The 21,172-nt window shown below is 44.4% G+C and overlaps 1 protein-coding gene across 1 annotated transcript in view; it reads left to right on the forward strand.

The window, feature by feature from the left end:
- The window catches only part of plcg1 (phospholipase C, gamma 1), a 41,828-nt gene extending 20,713 nt beyond the window's left edge, over window positions 1–21,115 (forward strand). The window contains 23 exon segments of the mRNA XM_042097786.1: window positions 270–288; window positions 290–331; window positions 333–440; window positions 1,025–1,147; window positions 1,861–1,869; window positions 1,871–1,963; window positions 2,965–3,152; window positions 7,074–7,274; window positions 7,754–7,873; window positions 8,436–8,616; window positions 8,962–9,039; window positions 9,218–9,321; window positions 9,857–9,950; window positions 10,498–10,567; window positions 13,247–13,407; window positions 13,702–13,798; window positions 13,941–14,165; window positions 14,446–14,594; window positions 14,708–14,822; window positions 14,970–15,131; window positions 15,243–15,331; window positions 15,732–15,994; window positions 17,520–21,115. Coding sequence (XP_041953720.1) covers window positions 270–288; window positions 290–331; window positions 333–440; window positions 1,025–1,147; window positions 1,861–1,869; window positions 1,871–1,963; window positions 2,965–3,152; window positions 7,074–7,274; window positions 7,754–7,873; window positions 8,436–8,616; window positions 8,962–9,039; window positions 9,218–9,321; window positions 9,857–9,950; window positions 10,498–10,567; window positions 13,247–13,407; window positions 13,702–13,798; window positions 13,941–14,165; window positions 14,446–14,594; window positions 14,708–14,822; window positions 14,970–15,131; window positions 15,243–15,331; window positions 15,732–15,994; window positions 17,520–17,562 — 2,734 coding nt within the window. The 3' untranslated portion in view covers window positions 17,563–21,115.
- The last annotated feature ends 57 nt before the right edge of the window (window positions 21,116–21,172 follow it).

The raw sequence follows: 21,172 nt of genomic DNA on the forward strand, positions 1-21,172 counted from the left end.
TGACAGTAGCACTTTTAGGTAAAACTCAGTTGTTTAACTCCAGGGGAAGTGGAAAACTAGTGTATTTCCTCAAATGGTGGAATATCCCTTTAACGGCCAATCTAATACATCGCCAACATACAAACACCAGAGACTTTTCTTTTAATTGCACACACAGAACAGACAGAAGACGGTCAAATGTCACAGTAGCTCACAGAAAGGATTATTGGGGATGGAGAAAATAACAAAGCACATTCCCATTGGCTCTTTTTGAACAACTTCTCCCATAGGTATCCAATCATCCTCTCCCATCGAAGACCACTGCAGTATCGTCCAACAGAGGAACATGGCCCACCTTCTTCAAGAAGGTGTTTGGAGAGATGTTGCTGACCAAGGCGGTGGACATCTCAGCTGACGGTCTCCCCTCACCCAATCAGCTCAAGAGGAAGATTCTCATTAAGGTGAGACCCCAAGAAGGCCCCTCCCATACTTGGTGTTCCTCTCATTCACTTTGGATGAGATCACTTGTTTTTCAAGGTCATGACCTTTTTAAAAAGACTGTGGGACTGGGACATGATGGTATCTCTAACTATTGATATAGGCATGTGGATTGATATTTGGCTCAGATTTACCTGTACGCTAAATACAAAGCTGCTGATGGACACATTAAAGTTTCTTATTTGTATGTCTCATAAACACTTATGTGGAAAACCGGTATTATGTAGAGCAGTGGTTCTCAACCTTTTTTTCCCTTGTGACCCAAATTTGAATATACCAACTCTGTCACGACCCAATAGCAAATTAATAACACTCATCCATCAAGCCAATAATTTGACATTTTGTTTTAGAAAAAAAAATATGATTACATGGGAATACATGAATATACACATTTAATAGCCTGTAGAGGTTGTTTATTAGTGCCAAAAGCAGGTGTCACAGGTCATAAGGGTGATATTTGTATTCATTTGACTTAACCACTTGAAACTGTGAAGTTATTGTGTGTTAGGAGTTGTACTTAAGGTCTTCTTTTCATTCTTCTCTATAGCATAAGAAACTAGCCGAGGGCAGTTCCTATGAAGAAGTGTCCACCTCAACGCCCTACTCTGAGAATGACATCAGTAATTCCATCAAGAACGGCATCTTGTATCTCGAGGATCCAATCAACCACGTGAGTGCTCTGTTTTTTGGTGTCCTTATGTGGAGCTGTAAACCAAAAGAAAACTCTGCTCTGCCTCGTCATTGTCCCTGATACCCACACACAGGGCTGTGCAAAAGCTTTAAGTATTGGTCAAAACACAGTTTGTTTTTTCCCTCTGTTTTAGTACTGTGTCCGTGTATATTACTCACATTTTCAATTATTCTTTTGTACTCACTTTGTATGTTGTTGATTGGTAAGGGGAATAAGATATGGGAGTTGTAAAAGCATCCTTGCTTATCATTGTTTCAAACATGTTTTACGCAATTGCGTTTAAAAAAAAAAAATTCAGTCGTAACAAACTAGTGCATTTTCTCTGTTCCATATCTGATGTGAATACATTGTTTTAATTATTTGTCATTAGAGAATTAAAAACATTTAAGTCTGTTTCTTCGTGTAAACCAATAGCATATATCTAGAGCAGTTAAGATACCATAATGTACCTATATGGATATACTGTATATGTATTCCGTAGACTTTACTATGGCATATATTTATATATTATATATGAAACTCCATATCTTCTCTGGAGTCAATCATTACAACTTGTCCAACCCTGTACATTGTTCTAAGATATCAGTCCTATCAGCTAAGGTCAGTGTCCTCTCTTCTCTAGTGATGTGTTCTCTAAAAGTGTTCAGAGTTAGACCTTGCTTTGACCTCTGCCTGCTTGTCTCTGTCCTCAGGAGTGGTACCCCTCACTTCTTCGTTCTGACCAGTAGCAAGATTTACTACTCGGAAGAGACAACGAGTAACCAGGGCAACGATGATGAGGAGGAGCACAGAGAGGTGAAGTGTTTTTTTTCTTTTATATAATTATTTTTTTTTTGCCCCTCGTCTTTCAGCAGGATGTTGGTGAGGTTAGATGGTCTGCGGGTTGTTCTAGTTTTCATCTTTCATGGTGTCTGTGTTTTGTGTTTGTGTCTGTCTGTCTGTTCTTGTTTCATTGTGTGTATAAATAATGAAATAAGAACAATGTGTAGATGTTCATGTTTCTGCTCTCTAATTTTTTGTCTTTCCTCTATTATGGTGTGTTAGTCATACACTTGTCTTATGACTAACACACATCTTGTCTCTCAGTTAGCACAGAAAAGGCCTTTAGGCCCGTATCGGGTTCATTTCATAGACCTGTAGATGCCTCTGATGAACTGAGACTTTTACAGGACTCTGAGTCATTTAATGACAGCACTGTGTTAACCTTGTTATTAAAACAAACACAACTCTTTCGATAAGGACAATGGTACACACAGGGTAACCCATTGCTGAGGGAAGGTACACATTCTACACCTTAACATCATCAGGCAAATACTTGTAAAGCTACTATGTGGTGAACCATCATGAGCGGTTACAGGTGTCAGTCTGTATGTTTCCTGCCTGCATATGCACACATCACATGCTCTTTTTCTCTTTCTCTCTCTCTCGCTCTTTCTCTTTTATGTCTTTATTAGTGTTGTAAAAGAACAACGGAGACAGATTTAATAAAATAGTTCTGTATGATTTGAATGTGGGCAGTTTTTTGTGTAATCTGTTGTGTGCAAGTGTGTGCATACTCTAACACTCTCTCTCTCTCTCTCTCTCTCTCTCTCTCTCTCTCTCTCTCTCTCCTCTCTCTCTCTCTCTCTCTCTCTCTCTCTCTCCTCTCTCTCTCTCTCTCTCTCTCCTCTCTCTCTCTCTCTCTCTCTCTCTCTCTCTCTCTCTCTCTCTCTCTCTCTCTCTCTCTCTCCTCTCTCTCTCTCTCTCTCTCTCTCTCTCTCTCTCCCTCCCTCTCTCTCTCTCTCTCCCTCTCACAGGTCTGTAACGGCATGGACCAGCACGTGACGGAGAAGTGGTTCCATGGGAAGCTGGGCGCAGGGCGTGACGGTCGGCAGATCGCCGAGCGGCTGCTCTCAGAATACTGCGTAGAGACTGGAGCGCCCGACGGCTCCTTCCTGGTGCGCGAGAGCGAGACCTTCGTGGGAGACTACACCCTGTCCTTCTGGTACTGAAACCCATCACCCACCTACCCACCCATGTATAAAAAGAACTTCTCAGAGGCGTTCAGTGGGATATTACCTTTCAGAATTTACGTCACCTGATGGGGGATGTTTTTTCCCTTTTTCTTAATGTAATGATTGCAAACCTTGTCAGTTTTAATCTTTAAACTTATGTGGTTTTTGTGTGAGAAGGTGAGTCAATGGTTTGATAAAGAAGTCTACCAGGGTCCAGTATCTACAAAGCATTTTTATTTACGACAAAGCATATCTTATTTTAAGATTAGTTCTAAATCAAACTAAAATTAAAACTAAGAGTTTTCTCTTAAAACCTATTCACCAAGCTGCTTTTATCATCTTTTTAGTAAGGTAATATGATAACTCCCCAAGATAAGAGCTCTGTTACTATGGTTGACGTCATTTCTCATGCATGAGCTTGCTTGCAGTGACCACGGTGACTGACCAAAGTTCCATAGCTGATGTTTTTAGTAAGGTCCCCACCTTTGAAAGTTTTAGAATATCTTACTAGCATAGATTTAAAAAAAAAAAAAACATTTAAGCTTCTCGAACACACAATGCTCTGGCCATTAAATGAAATGAACGAACAAACAAACAAACCACAGTTACCCGCTGATGAGTGACCGGTGTGTGCTGGTGAGAAGGCATGCGCTACATGAGTGCCGTGATAGACAAGCGATAGATAAACAAATAAATAAGTAAATAAAGACAGCAGGCTACAAAGCTAATAGTAAGGAAAGGGGTGCACTATGGATTGATGCAGTATCTTTGATTTTATTTTTTTTTTTTTTTTTTTAAAGAATCTGTATGAAGACGTGTTTGATTAGATATGAAACAATTTAATTTGATTTACAATGAAATGCATTCAGTTAATATCTTGACAATGAATGGTATAGGCTGTTGGAGGCATCATAGCATCCCTCACAATGCACAATCATCCCCTCGCGATTGAGATCTCCTGTAAGTGCATCATTCCACGTCGCAATGTTTTGAAATGCACATGCAGATTCAAACAGTTGCTTTAAGATTGTCTGTGATGGGTCTTACTGAGTCCTCTTGACTACTTTTAAGCTGTCCCAGACTTAGGTGCCACTTTTAACACTAAAAACGCTTTGTGAATTACTCAGGCCAAATAAATTAGCTTCTCTGTCCTTCTGACCTAGAATACCATCTCAGTGCATTTTCTTAGTTATTTTTAATGTTGCTACATTAGTGTATGTAGTAGTGTTGGTAGTAACACCTGCTTGTGCTGCTAGTGTGTGGTTGTGTTTGATGTTGTAGAACACAACTTTTGAGGAAATGGTTCTTTCTTCGACGGGAGAAGTGTTTTTTATTATTTTTTTTTTTTTTTAAGAAATGGCCATTTTTCGTTCAGTTACTGCATTTTGCAAAAAGTAAATGTAGTGACTGGAAACAGCTATCGCCCCTCCTGGGCTTGAACCTATAAGGTCACAAACCTGTGGTGTTTATGACTGTGCAGAGCTATGCAACAAGTTAGCCGCACTGCCCAACACCTTAACAGACAAGCTAGTTGCAGAAGATATCAGCCATTGGGTAGCCTCAATGATGGGTGTCCTCCTTAATAGTCAAAAGTTGTGGGTTTGACTTTGGTGCAGTGCTGTGCGGTCAGACAACACAGTGAGCTAAACACTCGATTTAGATCAACACAGTGTGCTAGAACAGCCAAGTGTTTTAGGTGTCCTCACATGCAAGCTCACCCCTTATACTAGACGTGATTGCTTTGAGTTCAGTGTGGAGCCTTGCCTCTTTTAAAGTAGGCTGCGCCATCACACACTCGGCATTCACTGCTGCTGAGGGGATGTTACCTCATTACCCATGATGCTCTTCTACTAGGGGATTGCCCGCTGGTGGTTGTGAGCCTGAGGTCCTGACTGGGCTGTTTTTGTTGAGGGGCCTGCCCTGTGCCAGAGAAGTCGATGGCGGCAGTGGCATGTTTGGTATGGTATTGATCGAGGGCTGGAGTCACGGTATTCACTCCTGCCAGTCAGCCATCTGCAGCAGCTGGCCTAGCATATGTTGTGCTAATCGTGTGTGTGTGTATGTGTGAAAGCATTTAAATAAAAAATACCCTACAAAGTAGCCTTTCTTAAAAAGAGAATTTCTCAGTGGAAATATACCTGGACAGTTAAGTGCTAAATGTGTGACTGCATATTGCAGGCCGTTACACTTAAAAGAGAAGAGGTCTGGGGATCACTAATATTCAGGAATACTGCAAACTGGCACAAGCTAATGAAGCCCTGCATGCAGAACTTTGCCAAAACGTTTGTTACTTTTAAAACAGAAATGCTAACACAGGCTAGGTAGAATTAGGCTTTTGGCTTTTGTTCACTGACTTGAGCCACACAAAACCAAGTACTAAAGTTCTCCATGCACTGAACTCCAGTCCTAAAATACCCTCTCTAGCTTAAGGCAGTGAAAAGCAGACCCATGAGATGAACCCTGGAAAGAGTCGGCAGAACACACACACACACACACACACACACACACACACACACACACACACACACACACACAAAACAAGCAAACAGTTATGCAAAAATTAACTGGAGATGCCAAATGGCCGAGAGGCAAAGTGCTCTCTGAGAACCCAAAGAGGAGAACATTAGCCGTGTGTGTCTGTCCTCTCTGTGAGCAATGAAACCCAACCACTCTCTGAGCCTAAATCGAGTGTTTTGGCAGACCGAGTGCTCTCCCTTTGTGAGCGATGCGAGGAAGAAGCTGGGGCACATCCTGAGCGGGCCCAGCCAGGCTCAGAGGACCACTGAGAACCACACATAGCCGTAAGGGCTCACTGCTGGCTCCGGTGGACCCAGGGAAAGCCTGGCTGGCTGGGGGGGAAGTGGACTGGGGTGGGGTTGGGGGTGGCGAGTATGAGGCCACTGCCATGCTGAGGAACTGCGGAGCGGACAGAGCCGCTTTTCTTCCCCCCACAGTGCAAAGTAAACTCCACAGAGCTGACCCATACTCAGAGATGGCACAGGCCATTTATTTTTAGGCTCATGTGGAACGTGTGTGGGTGTGGGTGTGCTCTAGGACACTCAGGACAGTTTTGCCACTGACACGCTTTCTCTTATTGGTGAATCTTTAGGTTTTTTATTTGGGAAGTTATTACCTTGCTTGTTTCATAATTTTCTAAATGACTTGCTGACTTTAATTTGCCCAGAAAATATGTATTTTAATCTGACCGAGCGACACAGAGATGGAGGCATCTTTCTGATGTAATGGGTGGCTCAGTCAATGACTGTTTCCATGCACACCATATTCTGAATAAGGACCATGTTCTGGTTATGGCATTATTCAGAACAAGAGGTTTCCATGTGAAGCAGAAACGGAATATTCCGGTTTACATGTTAATCCGCATATACTAAATAAAGCAGCGACGTGCAGTAAAAGTACCTAGTGTTGGCGTCATGACGTCTCAACGGTCTCTGTCCCTGAATTTCATTCATGACCGCAAAATAACTGAATTTGGCCAGATTAGAGCTGTTATTGTTTTGCATTTTAGGCTTTTAATAGGCTGCTTTGATTTAGGGGTTTTCACCTATTCTTCGTCTGTCCGCAGTGTGAGCAAAACCTGCGTCTTGGAGCATTATGATACTTTCACCCATCGATAAATTCCAAACTTTCTGGTTTTAATACATAAATTGACCTCGTCTTCACTTAAGAAGTGCAAACTTTTGCCACACTTTTTGCTAAATATAAATAAATAAATAAATAAATAAATAAATAAATAAATAAATAAATAAATAAACAAACAAACATATAAACATATGAATATATAAAAGTTTTATGTGAGCTAAAATGACTGTTATTTCATGTTCACTTTCATGTTTATGTGCACTATAGCTAAAGCACAGAAAGCTTGAACCAGCTATGTTTTTCACCACTAGGCGGTCCGGTCGGGTCCAGCACTGTCGGATCCACTCACGCCAGGAGGCGGGCAGCCCCAAGTTCTACCTAACGGACAACCTGGTGTTCGACACGCTGTTTGCCCTCATCACCCACTACCAGACGGTGGCGCTGCGCTGCAACGAGTTTGAGATGAAGCTGACGGAGCCCGTGCCCCAGACCAACGCGCACGAGAGCAAAGAGTGAGTGTGCTGCGCCCGCTCCGCTCCCTGCCCACAGGGGTTCTGACCTCTGGCTGCCCCCTTGTCTGGTTTTGTTTCTCTCTTGTCTTTTGGTCTCTCTGTGGATTTTTCAACCACTTTCTCTCTATCACACTAGTCTCTCTCTCTCGCTTTTTGCCTCCTTGTATTTCTCTCTCTCTCTCTCTCTCTCTCTCTCTCTCTCTCTCTCTCTCTCTCTCTCTCTCTCTCTCTCTCTCTCTCTCTCTCTCTCTCTCTCTCTCTCTCTCTCTCTCTCTCTCACGCCCTCTCACTCACTTTTCACCTTCACACACTCTTTCACACCTTTATCTGTCACACATTCTGCCACACACTCCCCGCCCCCCCTTGTTTCTCTCTCTCTCTCTCACACACACACACACACACACACACACACACACTTTCTAATTTGAACTCCCTGTCTGATGCTGTAAACTTACCTGGTGGATGTGTTTGGGTTGCAGGTGGTACCATGCCAACCTGTCTCGAAGTCAGGCTGAGAACATGTTGATGCGGGTCCCACGGGACGGTGCCTTCCTAGTCAGGAAGAGGACCGAGTTCAACTCCTTCGCCATCTCCTTCCGGTAGGCACCTGACCCAACACCTGTGGCCAGTGCCCGCTCCAGGGCTGGCCACTCACCTGTCTGTGTTTCTTTGCTCTCGTTTGTTTCTTCACACTCAAATGTGTTACACCTGTCCCTCCCACTAGCCACACAGGACCACTGTGAGAACGTAAGGAAAACTTTCACAGCAATTAAGTCGCCGAGAGACATCAGATAGTTAGCAGCATGCTAGCAAGCTTTTGTCATTGCTACCTGTGCTATAGTTGGTGTTTTCAAGTTTTTTGTATGCATTTTAGGTAGTTATCTCTCTCTAGTTCTAGACCAAAACTCCCTAGTGCTGCTTTAGAAAGAGTCAAATCACTGTCATCAATCGTCTCCAAGTCCGGGACGAGGTGAATTCAGTGTCATGAAAAAGTAATTGGGTTAGCCAATGTATTTATTTATTTATTTATTTATTTATTTATTTATTTATTTATTTTTAACCTGGTTTTATTTTTCTACTCCTCACCCACCATTTTTTTTGTCTCTTCTCTCTCCTCTCTTCTCTTTCTCCTTCTCATTGTCTGTTCACTCCGTCCTCCAGAGCGGAGGGGAAGATCAAGCACTGTCGGGTGCAGCAGGAGGGCCAGACGGTGGTGCTGGGCACGTCGGAGTTCGACAGCCTGGTGGACCTGATCAGCTACTACGAGAAGCACCCGCTCTACCGCAAGATGAAGCTGCGCTACCCCATCAACGAGGAGACGCTGGAGAAGATCGGCACCGCTGTGAGTGCCCCACACTGACTCGGGGCACACGGTGGATGACACAGCACCTTAAGTGGCAGTCCTCCATTATAATCGAGTGAATTCAGCAAATGCCTTCTTAATTGCCTCTAACAGACCATTTACTGTGTGTGCAAACATGTTTATGCCATTTACGGGGTCAGTGCTGTGTGTACACTGTATTGGCTCTGTAAATGGTATAATGTAGTTTTTAACGGTCATTTCATCCTTCTGTAACTTGCTAACCCTAAATGGGCATTCATGTGCTTGGGTTAAATGCACTTAATAAATATAGATGTAGTTTAATTTGTCATTCATCGTGATGTTTTGTTCTCCATCTTGTTCTAGGAGCCTGACTATGGGTCTCTTTATGAGGGCCGGAACCCAGGGTTTTATGTGGAGGCCAACCAGATGCCTACGTTTAAGGTACACACTGTTCCCACACACCTGAGACTGCCGCCGTGTTTGTGTTGTGTTGGTGGAGTGCTTCCTGTGGTGGGCTTGAAAGTGAAATTTTGAGTATCTTTCCGTTTCTTTCCCTCTCTTTCTTTTTCTTTCTTTCTTTCTCTCTCTCTCCCTCTCCCTCTCCCTCCCTCCCCTACAGTGCACAGTGAAAGCCATGTATGAGTATAAGGCCCAGAGAGACGACGAGCTCTCCTTCAGTAAGAACGCAGTCATCTCCAACGTGGACAAGCAGGAGGGTGGATGGTGAGGAACGAACACACACACACACTGAACACCAGAGCCCATTCAGGCTCTCAGAATATCAGTGTCTGCTGCCAGTCTCAATAAAGCAGTAACACAATGTCTACAGAAACTCCTACAAACTCCTGCTCTATTCAGCTGACTTGTTTTGTATGTGTTAAACGTACAGTACGCGCGCTCAATGCTCTCAATGCTTTACGCTCTATTTGCAATCCACTGTCCACTTCATCACTCTGGGTCATTCCAGTGCCAGAGCGCTTGATTAGTTTACATGAATATCTGTGTTCTACACACCAATGTACTCACGGCACAGTTTACCTGCAAGCTGTGTGTGTGTGTGTGTGTGTGTATGGTGGCGAGACTGGCCTAAGGATTGTGGATAAGTGTTGGTCTGGGTCTGCATGTGGGTGGTCTCTTTTTTTTTTTTCTCTTCTTTCTTTTTGTTTTTCTTTTTTTCTGACTTGCTTGCTCTGTCTCCAGAGACACTGTTGTTAACTGGGTCTTCTTCCTCCTCCTCCTCCTCATCTTCACTTCTCAGGTGGAAAGGTGACTTTGGAGGCAAGAAGCAGCTTTGGTTCCCGGCCAACTATGTGGAGGAGATAAGCCCTACTGCTGTGGAGCCTGACCGAACAGTAAGAGACGCGCACACACACACACACACACACACACACACACACACACACACACGCGCACACACACACTTTTACTCTAACCCAATCTGAACACAGACCCACACTCAGTACACAGTATTTTATTTTGGACTGTGTTCGTGTGTTTGTGTGTTCGTGTGTGTGTGTGTAAAGAAACAATAGAAGTGTTGTGTTCTGTTTCAGAGTGTTTACAGTGTGGGTTATTCCTGCACGTAGTGTCAATGAGCTGGGTCTCGTGTGCACATAACTTTTCACACTTCTAACAATGGCCTCAGCTGTGGTCTCAGTGCTGCTGTCCTGCTGGGCAGAAAGGCGTTGGCGTGTGTGTGCGTGTATTGGTATCAGTTTTTTTTGTGTGTGTGAAAGTGTATGTTTATGTATGTTGCTGTATGTCTTTGTCTGTCTTTGGGACAAAGTGTGTGTGTGAATTACTGTATAGTGTGTGTGTGTGTGTGTGTAGATGCTGTAGTGACCTCGCTCTGTGCTGTTCCCTCCTCCCTCCTTCCTTGTCTCTCTCTCACACACACAGCAGCTGACTGAGAACAGCCCTCTGGGAGATCTCTTGAGAGGAAGTGTGGAAGTGTCTTCCTGTCAGATAGGTAAGTCACTGGACTTGCAACTCATTCACAGCCCTCTATACACACACACACACACACACACACACACACACACACACACACACACACACACACACACACACACACACACACACACAGCTCTGGAAAAAACTAAGACCACTGCACATTTTTCTGATGTCATCCTGCAGTAGACACACACACACACACACACACACACACACACACACAGACACACACACACACACACACACACAGACACACGCCTGCGTGCACCTTTCTACAGAGAGAGTTAGGGTCCCCAGTGCATCCGCTCCCTGCAGTCATCGTACCATCTGCTCTCTCGTATCTCTGTCTTTCTTCCTTTTCTTCTGTCTCTCGTGTCTGTCTGTCTCTCGTGTCTGTCTGTCTCTCGTGTCTGTCTGTCTCTCGTGTCTGTCTGTCTCTCGTGTCTGTATCTGTATCTCTTCCTTTTCATCTGTTTCTCCTCTACTCAGAGGCTCTTCATCTGACATCTCCAACACTCTTTATCTGCCACTCTGACCACACACACCACACACACACACCACACACACACACACACACCACACACACACACACACCACACACACACACACACCACACACACACACACACCACACACACACACACACACACACACACACACACACACACACATTCTCAAAAACACTCAAGAGACGCGTACACGTTCACACGCACAGATACACAAACCCACTCACACACATTCTCAAACACAGACACACACACACACATCCACACACACATCTACACACACACACACACACACACACACACACACACACACACACATCTCCACACACACACATACACATCTCCACACACACACATCTCCACACACACACATCTCCACACACACACATACACATCTCCACACACACACATCTCCACACACACACATCTACACACACACATACACATCTCCACACATACACATCTCCACACATACACATCTCCACACATACACATCTCCACACACACATACACATCTCCACACACACACACACACATACACATCTCCACACACACACACACACACACACACACACACACCTCCACACACACACACACACACCTCCACACACACACACACACATCTCCACACACACACACACACACACACACACACACATCTCCACACACATCTCCACACACACACACACACACACACACACACCTCCACACACACACACACACATCTCCACACACACACACACACATCTCCACACACACACACACACATCTCCACACACACACACACACACACACGTACATCTCCACACACACACACACACACACACGTACATCTCCACACACACACACACACATCTCCACACACACACACACACACACACGTACATCTCCACACACACACACACACATCTCCACACACACACACACACACGTACATCTCCACACACACACACACACACACACACACACACACACACTTACATCTCCACACACACACACACACTCGCATCACACACTCTCATCTCTCTGTTCTGTGAGCTGCTCTATTAGATCATTGACTCCCTCCGGTGGCTCAGTGCGCTGCCTTGCTCCGTGCATATGCTCTACTGCAGCGGTTTTCAAACTTTTCACAATGAGTACCATCCAAGAAAACAATTGGTTCTCCAAGTACCACCATTATGACCGGCATTACATAGGCCAATTCAACTACATATTTTACATTGTACATACGTACTGTTTTGCGTTGTCAAGTCTATGAAAAGACACCTTGGAGACTCCCTGAGTACCACTAGCGAGAGTTCACGTACCACCAGTGGTACCAGTACCACAGTTTGAGAACCACTGCTCTACTGCATGCTCAGCCCCTCTCTCCTCTCCGTTAAGGTCCACTCCGGCGTCACCGATGTAGAGAGCCGCTCGTGCAAACGTGCTTAAGGAACACGCTTATCTGATCTGTGCTGAAGGGCTCGGCCGCATAGGGAGCAGCGTCCACTTCTGGCTCTGGGTTTTCACTGTCTGTATGTTCACGGATCAGATTCACTCAGCCCCACAGATGCAGTTGATTTTAAGGATGAGCTTGTTTCCTGATGCCCTACGACGCCTCCTGGATGCACATAGCATCTATTGTTCTGTTTCCGAATTGGCTACGTTTCTCTAAAAGTGTCATTTCAGTTTCTTAAGCCACAATTTGAATGTTCTCCATTGTGTGCTTGGCTAGCTTGAACTCTCCTATGGGAGATCGTGTGTTTATGTGGTTTAAAGGTTGTATCAGCGATAGTGGGGATGCGTCACTTCTGTTGATGTTCAAACAAAACAGAGAGCTAGCTCGCTTCTCCCTCCCCCTCCCTCCCGTGCAATTAAAACTCTCCTAAACGCGCATCTCGTCGGTTATTGGTTGAAACACTTTAATTTGCCTTTGAGTGGGTTGCCAACCCTTGTTGGTAGCAATTGTTTTTGTGTACAGATCTCGGAGCCTAGGCTGCCTACAGAGACACGTTGTTTTTGACGGCCTGCTTATGGGGCAGACAGCTAGCGGATCGTTAGGAAAGATTAGATGAATGTGATCATTTATGTTTGGGCCTTTTTTGAGCCTGAAATCGCTGATACAACCTTTCAACTGCCCAAAGCTGACGTAGATGCCCTTTCTGACCCTCTGTCTGTCTGTCTCTCTCTCTCTCTTTTTGGGCACAGTGGTCCGCCAAGAGGGCAAGGGCAGCCGGCAGTTCGTCTTTTCGCTGGTGCCATCGGCCGCACCGCGGTCGCCCGTCCTGGACATTGCCGCCAGCACTCAGGAGGAGCTCAAGGACTGGGTCATCAAGATCCGCGAGGTCACCATGACCTCCGAGGCGAAGGCCAGTAAAGCAAAGCATGGTCGACTAACAGACTGCCTGAATTTATTTACTGAAATATTCAGTGCTATGTTATCTTGTTTTGTGTCACTTCTAAAGCTAGCATAAGCTGGTTCCTGCCATGCATTGTATTAGGTTTAGACCAGCAGGCTAGCAATTTAGTACAGAATTATTAATAAAAACTGGAAGGATGGAACATTTTGTTTCTTATTGGTCTTTTTGATGCTTCTATGTGTGTGGGGTGAGGGAATGATTCTAGTAAATGAACGTAGGCTTATGAAGTTGTGTGCCACACAGCTGGAAGAAGGGAAGATTATGGAGAGGAGGAAGAAGATCGCCCTGGAGCTTTCGGACCTGGTCATCTATTGCCGGCCGGTTCCTTTTGACGAAGACAGTAAGAGAACCCTTTCTGCGTTCCACAGCCATCAGAACGTCATTATACACCACTCACTCACTCACTCACTCACTCACTCACTCACTCACTCACTCAGAATATTCTCTTAAGCCTCCTAATGACTGTGTTTGTGTGTGTGTAGAGATTGGAACGGAGCGTGCTTGCTTCCGGGACATGTCGTCCTTCCCAGAGACCAAGGCGGAGAAGTATGTGAACCGGATCAAGGGGAAGAAGTTCTTGCAGTACAACCGGCTGCAGCTGTCGCGCATCTACCCCAAGGGCCAGCGCCTGGACTCCTCCAACTACGACCCCTTACCCATGTGGCTGTGCGGCAGTCAGCTGGTGGCCCTCAACTTCCAGACCGCAGGTGAGCACCGCAAGGTTCCCCAGTTCCACCTTTAGAGCAGGTGTATAGTTGTGGGGAGTGGTGCAGCAGTTGTGATGCTGCCTGAGATACGGTTGTTAGAATACGGGGGTTTGAATCTGATGCTGCGAGTCCCTCACTGTCACTTTAGATAGAATCCTCTGTTGAGTGCCACTCGCTTCACTCTACTTTTCTACTAAGTTGCTTTGCTCAGGAACTTTTCTGATTTCTGTGTGTGTGTCTGTGTGTGTGTCTGTGTGTGTGTCTGTGTGTGTCCGTCCAGATAAACCCATGCAGATGAACCAGGCCCTGTTCATGCTCAACGGCAGGAGCGGTTATGTCCTGCAGCCGACCATCATGAGGGACGACAACTTCGATCCGTTTGACCGCCACTCTCTCAGGGGCATGGAGACCAGCACTCTGGTCATTGAGGTAAATATTAGATTTAGATTAGATTTCTGTAATTTCTTGTGATGGAGGTCAATAATCTCACCTGGGACCATTTCATATCTTTAACTATCCTATTTCCACACGTCACTGCATAGGTGTTGGGGGCACGTCACCTACCTAAGCACGGCAGGGGCATCGTGTGTCCACTGATCGAGATTGAGGTGTGTGGGGCTGAGTATGACAGTGCCAAGCAGAAGACTGACTCAGAAGGTGAGACTAACTTTAACTCTCAGACTCCACTACCCAGAATGCTGTTTGATTTAACAGTAACCTAGTCATCTTTGATAAAAAAAAACACCTAAATCAATGTATTGAAATTAAATAAAACATTGTATTTCTCCTGGTTTGTTCCATCAGCTGACAACGGCCTCAACCCCACCTGGCCGCGCAAATCCTTCCGCTTCACGGTCGGCAACCCTGCGTTTGCTTTTTTGCGCTTCGGCGTGTACGAGATCGACATGTTCAGTGACCAGAATTTCCTTGCACAGGCCACCTTTCCAATCAATGGCCTCAAGACAGGTACCATATGGGTTGTGTGGTGTTCATGGCTCTGTCATGCCTCTTCCTCCATTTGTGTGTGTGTGTGTGAATAGTGGCGTAACTCTAGGTCTGTCTTCCCTCTGTGCACAGGCTACCGGTCGGTCCCTTTGAAGAACAGCTATAATGAGGATCTGGAGCTGGCCACTTTGCTTGTCCACATGGAGATTATCAGAGGACGGGTGAGGGTCCCCCTGTGTTCTATACGGCACCACATGCATACAGACAAATTATTTGTCCCCTCCCAGTATTTTAAGTTTCCAGTACAGTGGCGCTAATGTGTTTATATGTACAGATGTATATAGTACAAATGTACAAATAATACAGTATGTATATTAATGTATGAAGAATTTGGTTCCAAAATGTTATATCCTCCATTTTATGAAATGTTCATAAATCATTCATCATAAATCATACATCTCAATCAAACACAACTGCAATTTTATTGATATTATCTGAAATACACAATCAAATAACATGACTTATTAATGTAAGGTAGTAAGGGTTTTGCTCTTCACATGTGACTGAGTAGAGTGCCTAAGGGTTTGTACCTTACGACTCCCCCTTTTATCTGCGGTGTAGCCTCATGAGAACGGGGAGATGAGTCCCTTCCTGGGCGCCGCCACCATGGGACTGGCCAGCTACGTGGGGCGCGAGCGTATGGGCGAGTCCGGCTCGGTGTCCTCGGCCTCCTCCATGTCCCCTCTGCCCTCGTCGCCGGGCCAGGCGCTGGGCTACCGGGGCCGGGAAAACTCCTTCGAGTCGCGCTACCAGCCCCCGCTGGACGACTTTAGGGTGTCCCAGCAAGATGCGCTGTTGGACCATGTGGACCCCCAGAACAGGAGGTGTGTGTGTGTGGTGTATCTGTCTGTGTCGGTATGATTGTGTGTGTGTATGTATGGTGGTGGTGGATCTGTGTGTGTGTGGTGGATAGTGTTGCACGGTACACCAATACTACAAAAGTATCGCAATACCCTGAAATTAAAAATGTCACGATGCCTAATTTTATTAGTATCGATACTTTTGAGAATGACCGTGTTTTTTTGAAGTAATTATGCGTGTGCACAATTGGCATCTAGCGCCTCCTCCCCTAACCTGTGGTTGTGCGTCTTTTCTCCTCACACACACGTAAGCGCAGCTGTCGTGCTATAAACAGTGAGACATGGCTGCTAGTTCAAGTGATGCTATGGTAACACATAATAATAGGCTAATATCAAGTTGATTTGCTCACTTGTATCTCTCAAGTTTGTGTTTCTAACCTACCTAGGGTGTGGGCTTTTTGTCATTTAGGCCTACTATTTGGGTTCAGTGTAATTTAGAAATAGGCTAAGCAACCATCGCAAACTTTTACATCTGAAGAGAGATCCTTGCTAACTATCCCGCTAGCTCAGGTCACGTTTGACAATAGTGCTCGCTAAAATCATTAATGAACATTGCAAGACACTTATCTCTTCTATGATCCCAGAAAGATTTTCTTCGACTTGTACATTTTTTTAACATTTATTTTATCTAATGACATACAAAACATAATTAATTGCATCCACATATCTTTATGCGCTATGTGTAACTTTTATTCACTAGACTAAAACCGTGAGTCAAGGTCAATTACTCTCACTTATCTCTTAAAGTGACAGGCACTCAATTACACCTACACATCACCAATGTGCACTCAATTAGACCTACACACCACATTAAAGATATGCCTAAGTGTAATAGTTTAAAAATAGTTTTAGAATAGTTTTCAAATTGCTAAATATATTTACTAGTAATTATGCAGAATATATGAAATATGACATAAGCCATCATTTTCCATGTGTGTTTGTGTGGACAGAGTCAAGGAGAATCTGGGATGGCCACTGGTGTGAATGATCACACTACAGTATTCAATATTACTGATGATATCAAGGTGGTGGGGCCCCCAAATCAAATACATTTTTTAAAAAGTTTCGAAGAAGTATCGAAATCGCAATTCTCGACTTGGTATCGGTATCGAAACATTAATTATGGTATCGTGACAACACTAGTGGTGGATCTGTTGTGTGGAAGGGTAGGGAGGTATGATTGTGTGGATTTGGTTTTATGTCTGCTGGATGTGTGTGCCAGGGTACCTTTTGTGTGGGTGTGTGTGTGCATGTTTGTGTTTCAAGTGTTTTTATCTGTGTGAATTGGGTAGATACAAATTACTAGCATACAACAATCAATGGCAGCGCGCGGCCATTTTGAACTAGGCTTAGCCTAGTTTATAATCTCGCATGCCATGAGAAAGATATGGTGCACTAGTGCAAGTGCTGACGGGACTCAGCTGTGATGCAAACGTTTCTTCTTTCTCGTCTTCTTCCCCTCTCCCTCTCTTCTGTCCTTTTCACTCAGGCTGATGCGGCGGACCCGAGTGGGCGGGGAGAACCGAGTCTAGATGGAGCGGCGACGCCGATGAGACGCCCCCCCCGGCTGCCGTCCCGGGTGCTCGCTCGCTCGCTCTCTCTCTCTCTCTCTCTCTCCCGCTCAGCTCGCTCTCTTGTCTCCGCCGGTGCCGACGATGTCACGGACTGCTGTGAAAATTGTTTCTATGGAAACGTCGCCAGAGCTTTTTGGCCCACATTTCAGGCAGATCTCCCCTCCGTGCGTGTGCTCCCCTCTCTTCCTGCCTCTCTCTCCAGCCAATCAGCACCAACACCCCCTCCCCCCCTCCACACACAAACACACACGCACACACAACCTCTACTGGACAGACGGCGGGGCTGGAGGTAGGAGTGGATGGAAGCAGGGAGTGGAGCGGTCGTGGAAAGTGCAAACGCGGAGGCCAGAGTGGAGCCGTTGCCTGAACGGAGGACCACAAGGAGCCATGGAAACGCAGCAGTGTGTGTGTGTTTCCCCAAGTTTGAGTTATGTTTTTTTTTTTCCCTTTTCTCTGGCATATATAAGTATATATAGATTTCTATATAAATATATATTTATTTCAGCTTTGCTGTCTACCAGAGAACAGCCATAGCTGACCTGCTCTCAAAGAGCCCTTTTTTTTTTTTTGTTTTGTTTTTATTGATCATTTTTTTTGTGTTATTTAAACCTTAGTTTTAACCTCTCATAATGTGACGCCTTTCCTTTTTTTAACTTTTGAAACTCTTCAGACCATGTGCCCTTTTTAAACACAAGGGTTTTTCTCACCCCTCTCTGGTGAGAGACGTCCGGTAGCATCCGGCCTGTCCCTGAGCACACATTAGTGCTGTTTTTTTCCTCTCTTTTTCATTTTCCTTTTTTTTTTTTAAATCGGGAGGGGGAAAAAAACCAGAGCGACCGTCTGAAAAGAAGCTCAGGAAGAGGATACTGCCTGTTTGTGTTGGACGCCACTGGTTTCAGGAAGAAACAGAAACATGGGAGAGCGCAGGACTTTTCTGGCATCGGCTGCGCCTCCCACACAGCCAGACTCTCCATTGGTTTCTCTCTCTCTCTGTTTTTTTATTTTTTGTATTTTTTTGTGTTTGCGTTGTGTTGCGTAAGGCAGGTTGTCCGGATGCGGATAGTGGTGAACTAGCCACGACTGCTCTGCTCTACGCTAACTCTCAGCGTAGCTGGGCCACTCAGAGGACGCTGTTGCACACTCATCTCTAACTCAGTCAGTATGGCAGCGCACACTGTAAAATACTATGTTCAGTTTTACAACTTTTATTTTGGTTCTTTTTTTTTCTCTCTTAACCTTTGCCAACAGCGAGGACAAAATATCCAATGGTGTTTTTTTTTCTGCTGAGAATACCATCAGAAGTGTATTGTGTATGTGTATGTGTATATACCTAAATCTCATCTTAAACCCCCAGCGAAACCTTTTACTGTTAATGAGTCCATTTATCATGGGAATGATCGCAGCTTATTTTAGGTTGCGGGAAATATTTTTCCTATATGTATTTTGTTTCCCCTCAGAGTCTGAGACCATTTAGTGCTGCAGCATTTTGTGTTCCATGTTGCTTTTAAAAAATGCCCTTTTCTCCTCCTTCGCTTCTGATGAGTATTACTCTCTCTCTAATGCCTTTCATTGAAGACTTTTACCTATTTACTAACAGAAGACTTCAGCCATGTTTATAATGCTTGTGTGTTGTGAAATATGCCAAGGAACAGTAGGGCAAGCACAGAAAAGAAAAGAGCGCCTCATTTGACCTTGGCTTTTCCCAGATGAATATTACCAAAAAATAGAAATAAATAAGAGCAGTATTGCAAAATGAGGGACCAAATAGAATGACTATGGTGCACTGAACAAAGTGCGCTGATTGAGTGATTTATATTTATATATATATATATATTGCAATTACTTTTATTTTCTCCCCAAAATTGGATCCACTCATTTCTGTAGGTTGGGTGGACCAAAAATTAGGTTAGCCTTGAAGGTCAGTAAAATATGATTTATAAGCCAGTTTTTCTTTTGTGCCATTTCGACATGAAATTGCCTGCTTTTCATTGAAGTGTATTTGATCTCATGTTTTTACAACCGTGAAAAAAAAGTGAATCATCAGCTTAACTGGTGACTACCACAATGCCCGGTGATTAGATAGTCCTGGATCTACAAGCACCACACAGGAAGAAATACCCAAGCGCCAAACTCTGCAGTTGCTGTCTTCAGCCTACAGAGGTCATGCAGGAAGCCCCACAAGCACTTAAGTGTGTGTGTGTGTGTGCTTGCAAACAGTCATCTTAATTCCGTTAATGAAAACGTTGCTCACACTATTAATTTTCTCTCCGTTGAAACTGTCGTTTGCCGTTTTGTAGGTACACCCACACCTGTGGTTCAGCCGTATAACGAACTGCCCCAGACTTTCATATGATGGGGACACAGATAGTGATAGTTAATGTATCATCGTTTCATAAATCTGGTCATTTTCCATACTTTCAGTGTGATTAAAGCTACTCCCCCCTTGATAACCATGGAAATTGTTACTGGCCAACAGTATATAACAGTGCTATTGGAAGAGTATGACTAGTTGAGGGTTTGATGACTATTAAATCATGTATGTACAATCACTGCAACATTGCTATAAACATAAACTGCTTCACCTGCATAACCAGGTCATGAACATGTTGAATATTGAGAACACGTAACCTTATGTTAGTTATTCCTCATCACATATGGGTCCCAAGACTACAGCTTGGATGGACAACCAATGGAAAGGGTCTGGCTCTGCTGTCTGCGATTTGTTTGTGGACATCAGGGTCATCAAGAGTCAACAATCAGAGCAATTTTCAATTCAGTTTAATTTATGGTGCCACCAACAATTGGAATTCACTGAGCCTCTTTAGCAGGCACTAAGGTGACTGTGGGCTACAGGAAAGGGGCACAAAGGTGTGCACTTCCCTCCCCAAGTGAGCGAGAGCCAGTCGGCTGCAGTGTGGACCTTCATCTCATTCATGCATGTACTCATTCATGTCATCGTCTACATGGGCTGTGTTGACTCCAGATGACTTCTGTTTTCTTGCCGCATCTTTATATAAGCTACTGGTTTAGTTCCTACGCTGTGCTATTTATGACCAGTGAATACAATACTTACAGAAAAATGATACAAAAAATACAAAACTTCAGCCTCCACTATAGGTTTTCCCATTAGCACGAGTGAAAGAAAATATACAATGTTTTTTTTTTTTGTTTAAAATTGCTCAGCCACACTTGCCCTTGTCCTCCTTTAGGATTTCGGCATGGCTTGCCGGCTTTCATGTGCCTCGGTGTACATATGCACACATATTTATAAATACACACCCACAGGAATCTCCTTTTCAATATATATATATATATATATATATATATATATGTCTGTTTTGTTCTCCCCCTCATGGTCACCCTTCTTTTGTTACTGAAGCTCTTTACGAAGCCTTTTCTGTAATGTGCCTATGCTATGCGGGGTGAGAACGGGAAAGTATACATTTTAATTTTGCCTTTCATAAGAAACATATTCAAGCCTGAAAATTAAATAAAGTACTTATTCAACTATTATGTGTGCCATCATTCATCATGTCTGGGTTATGGGAGAATATGTGTGCTTGAAGAG

This window comes from Alosa sapidissima, chromosome 7 (assembly GCF_018492685.1).
Source record: "Alosa sapidissima isolate fAloSap1 chromosome 7, fAloSap1.pri, whole genome shotgun sequence".
NCBI classification, from domain to species: domain Eukaryota; kingdom Metazoa; phylum Chordata; class Actinopteri; order Clupeiformes; family Clupeidae; genus Alosa; species Alosa sapidissima.